This window comes from Pteropus alecto, unplaced genomic scaffold (genome assembly GCF_000325575.1).
Source record: "Pteropus alecto unplaced genomic scaffold, ASM32557v1 scaffold196, whole genome shotgun sequence".
Classification (NCBI taxonomy): Eukaryota; Metazoa; Chordata; class Mammalia; order Chiroptera; family Pteropodidae; genus Pteropus; species Pteropus alecto.
Window position 1 is genome coordinate 1,346,692 of NW_006439717.1, and position 4,597 is coordinate 1,351,288.

The following is a 4,597-nucleotide window of genomic DNA, read 5'->3' on the forward strand; positions in this document are numbered from 1 at the left end:
GCCACCAGTCCCCTCGCCTCTGCCCCTGGCCTCATCCCCTGAATCTGCCCGGCCCAAGCCCCGAGCCCGGCCCCCTGAAGAAGGTGAAGATTCCCGACCTCCTCGGCTCAAGAAGTGGAAGGGGGTGCGTTGGAAGCGGCTACGGCTGCTGCTGACCATCCAGAAGGGTGGTGGGCAGCAGGAGGATGAGCGGGAAGTGGCAGAGTTTATGGAACAGCTTGGCACAGCCCTGCGACCTGACAAGGTGCCTCGCGACATGCGGCGCTGCTGCTTCTGTCATGAAGAGGGTGATGGGGCCACTGATGGACCCGCCCGCTTGCTGAACCTGGACCTGGACCTGTGGGTGCACCTCAACTGTGCCCTGTGGTCCACGGAGGTCTATGAGACCCAGGGTGGGGCGCTGATGAATGTGGAGGTGGCCTTGCACCGAGGACTGCTAACCAAATGCTCCCTGTGCCAGCGCACCGGTGCCACCAGCAGCTGCAATCGCATGCGGTGTCCCAATGTCTACCATTTTGCCTGCGCTATTCGCGCCAAGTGCATGTTCTTCAAGGACAAGACCATGCTGTGTCCAATGCATAAGATCAAGGGGCCCTGTGAGCAGGAACTGAGCTCTTTTGCTGTCTTCCGGCGCGTCTACATTGAGCGGGATGAAGTGAAGCAAATTGCCAGCATCATCCAACGGGGAGAGCGGCTGCACATGTTCCGGGTGGGGGGCCTTGTGTTCCACGCCATCGGACAGCTGCTCCCTCACCAGATGGCTGACTTCCACAGTGCCACTGCTCTTTATCCTGTGGGCTATGAAGCCACACGCATCTACTGGAGCCTCCGCACCAACAACCGCCGCTGCTGCTATCGCTGTTCCATCAGCGAGAACAATGGACGGCCAGAGTTTGTAATCAAAGTCATCGAGCAGGGCCTAGAGGACCTGGTCTTCACCGATGCCTCTCCTCAGGGTGAGCACTGGGCCCTGGAAATGGTAATATGGGCAAGTTTCTCCTGGAGTCACCTTTACAGTGTTGAGAAGGGATCTGCAGGGTCCTTGTGAGTGATGAATTCCACCTCGGGTATGTGGAGGTCTCTTGAAGCTCCCCAAAGAAAGTATTTTAGCCTCTCTTATTCACCTTAAATTCCCTTGTAATTGAAGATATTTTGCTTGTCTAAATAACTTCATACTGGCTCCTTTTTTCATCCTTAGTGAAACAAAAATACTGTTCTGTGACTCTGTCATCTGGCTCACCCAACCTGATCCTAACCATGAGTTCTCTGGTTGCTTTTCCTTGGACAAAATTCTTTTGATCTCAGTTTTAGTGTTAATGATGAAAATAATAAGAGCAATTACCTTTTAATGAGCATGTAGTATGTGCCACAAATTAAGCTTAAGGGCTTTATATAGGGTTTTTTTTGTTTTGTTTTGTTTTTACATAATTCTCTCAGGTAAGTTATTAAGCCCAGTTTAAAACAGTCTTAGATTTAACTTTTTGTCTTAAGGTCCCATGGCCAATACGAGAACCTGAACCCAAGTTTTCCCGGTGCCAAAATGTGCCTGTTGTTCTGGTTCTCAGCAAGGTCCATGGCTTGGGCCAGGTCTCTTGGGCCTTAGGTTCATGTTTCTGTGTCACAAGGCACTTTGATGCCCCTCTGGGGTAGGAAGCCTCTTGGCTTACTGAGGGCTTACTGAGGGAGAGTGGCATTGGGAAGCCAAGAGCGGGTCCTGAAGAACCATACACCCTGTGACAGGGAGGCGTGCAGGCTACAAGACGTAACTGCATCTCCCAATTAAGGTTAGGGCTGAGGTCACTGAGCAGATATTGCCTCTGAGGGCTGCTCTTTTTCCTTGCCTCTTAGCTGTGTGGAATCGTATCATCGAGCCTGTGGCTGCCATGAGAAAAGAGGCCGATATGCTGCGGCTCTTCCCTGAGTACCTGAAAGGCGAGGAGCTCTTTGGGCTGACAGTGCATGCTGTCCTGCGCATAGCTGAATCAGTAAGGAGGGACCAGGGGCTGGGGGCCAGGTGGGCACTGAGAACTTTGGTCCTGCCCCAAAAGCGCTCAGGCTAAGGTGAGGACAACCTGTGCCCACAGCTGCCTGGAGTGGAGAGCTGTCAAAACTATTTATTCCGCTATGGACGCCACCCCTTAATGGAGCTACCACTCATGATCAACCCCACTGGTTGTGCCCGATCGGAGCCTAAAATCCTCACACACTACAAACGGTGAGCTTGTCGGGCTGGGGCCATGGGATGTGGGCATGGGGGTTGGTAAGGACCTTCCGGCCAATTATGAAGGTTTGGGGTTACAGATCAGAGTTCCCTTGGAGAGACTGGGGGTTCACTCAAGACCTCCTGATTAGAGGGTATGCAGGTGTCACTAGAGTGTCCCTTTCCTCCTCCCCTCAACCTGTTCAGGTGTCATGGGTTGACCTGGGGTCTAGGATACACTAAGCTTGGGCTCCCTGGGAATAGTTGTTGGGGAGGTTCTGGGTAGACAGTGTTGAAATTCTATGAACTATATAAGGGACCCAGTCACCTCCTTCCTCTCCTGTTTTGTTTCCAGGGGGCCTGTGATTCTCCCAAATCTCAAATGCCCCATGTGTGCTAGGGTCACCTTCCCTTCCCCAGGCTGAGTTTGTTTCAAAAGTAAATAATTAGATATATAATAGGAAAATAATAAAACCTTAAATTTGTATAGCACTTTATACTTTTTTTTTCAAAGCGTTTTCACATCCATTATCTCATTTGATCCTCACAACAACCTTATGAGGTAGGTAGGGCAGGTGGTATGGACCCCCATTTTACAGCTGAGAAAGGTTAAGTGACTAGATAAAGGTCACATAGCTGGGACCAGAACCTTACTTGTTGATTTGTGGTTCACTGTTCCTTCTGTGTACCACAGTAGCCTGACCTTGGTCCCTGGGTAGAGGGAGGCAGAATTCATGGTAGCAGGGCTTCGCGAAGGCCTTCGGTTGCTCCTCAGGCTGTCGTAGAGTGTCAGACTCTACCCCAGTCAGCCCTAGTCCTTGATGTTCTATAACAGTGGTTTTCAAACTGTGTGTGTTCCAAAAAGGCTTGGAACACACAAAATTGGCAGGTAGAACTTGGCCCTTCCCATGTGTATCTCTCCTTTCCCCAAATTGGATTCAACCAGAAGAGTTCTGTTTTTATCTAGTTTATGTATTGGAGTTCCAGGTAACATTTTTAAAGAAATAAAAAGATTTCTGCTAAATAAAAAAGAGTCAAACTGTTTGAAAACCACTGCTCTGGGATGGGCAAGAATTTGGCTAATGCCCAAGGGTGGTAAAAAGGCATCCTGCCAGGCAACAGTTATTCCCCTGCACTGAGCCATCTGCACAGAGCCCAATGGTACGTCAGGGAAGGGGACAGTCTGAAGAAAGGAAAGGATACCACCTTTTGGCTGTGAATCCAGAGCCAGTTTTAATTCAAATCCAGCCCAATGTGGTAGACATGATCTCCATTTTCAGAGCTTCCAGTATATGTAGGAGGTAGGACTCAGATGTTTGAGCAAACCGTGAGCTTAAATTCCAGGCCGGGGCTGCTTGGGGAATTCGTCCCAGAGGAGCACATGGCCTTGAGTACGGTTTTGGCAGGAGGGCGGTAGATGTGAGGAGTTGAGATAGTGGGCTCAGTGTAGGGGAATTGGTGCCTCCCCTCCCTTCACCTCCCCATCCCACATCCTCGGCTCTCTGTGCCACCCAGGGTGTCAGAAGGGTCCCTGTAGCTAGCTGTTGCCTCACCAAAGCCAAGACCCAAATGCCTCCACTCCATTCCTAAGGCAGCACATGCCCCTAACTGGCATGTTGCACATCCCAGGGAGGAGGCGGGCAGTGTGTGGCTGGTCTGAGGGAGAGCTGTCTTGTCATGGATTGTGTCACCTCCCAGGCCCCACACCCTGAACAGCACCAGCATGTCCAAGGCATATCAGAGCACCTTCACAGGCGAGACGAACACCCCGTACAGCAAGCAGTTTGTGCACTCCAAGTCATCTCAGTACCGGCGGCTGCGCACTGAGTGGAAGAACAATGTGTATCTGGCTCGCTCCCGCATCCAGGGCCTGGGGCTCTATGCAGCCAAGGACCTAGAAAAGCACACAATGGTTATTGAGTATATTGGCACCATCATTCGCAACGAGGTGGCTAACCGGCGGGAGAAAATATATGAGGAGCAGGTATGGGCTGACAAAGGGGCCATCATGGTGCATGGTCCACACTCAGCCAAGGAATGAGGGTCAGGATGGGGTCCAGGGGAGGAGGTATGGAATGTTGTGGGAAGAGGAGGTGAAAGGTAGAAGAAAGGAAAAATAAATGAAGCCCACTGCCTGAGTCTGCTACCTGATCCCACAACCACATCATGGCCATTCTCTTGCCCCTTCTGCAACTTCCGCTTTTCTAGAATCGAGGCATCTACATGTTCCGGATAAACAATGAACATGTGATTGATGCTACATTGACTGGAGGCCCTGCCAGGTGAGAGGAATGAAGAAGGAGGGATTTTTGGGGTCCCTGAGGGTGATACCCTGGGGATGAGCCAACAAGAAACCAAAACCATCCCAACTTAATCACCTTGGTGTCCCTGACTCTT

At 51.1% G+C, this 4,597-nt stretch overlaps 1 protein-coding gene across 1 annotated transcript in view; it reads left to right on the plus strand.

Annotated features, from left to right (window-relative positions):
• Positions 1-4,597, plus strand: part of KMT2D (lysine methyltransferase 2D) — a 45,766-nt gene that overhangs the window by 31,738 nt on the left and 9,431 nt on the right. The window contains exons 51-56 of the mRNA XM_025050249.1: positions 2-956; positions 1,849-1,985; positions 2,085-2,215; positions 2,715-2,762; positions 3,899-4,184; positions 4,409-4,483. Of these exons, the coding sequence (XP_024906017.1) occupies positions 2-956; positions 1,849-1,985; positions 2,085-2,215; positions 2,715-2,762; positions 3,899-4,184; positions 4,409-4,483 (1,632 nt within the window). The remainder of the gene's footprint in view (position 1; positions 957-1,848; positions 1,986-2,084; positions 2,216-2,714; positions 2,763-3,898; positions 4,185-4,408; positions 4,484-4,597) is intronic.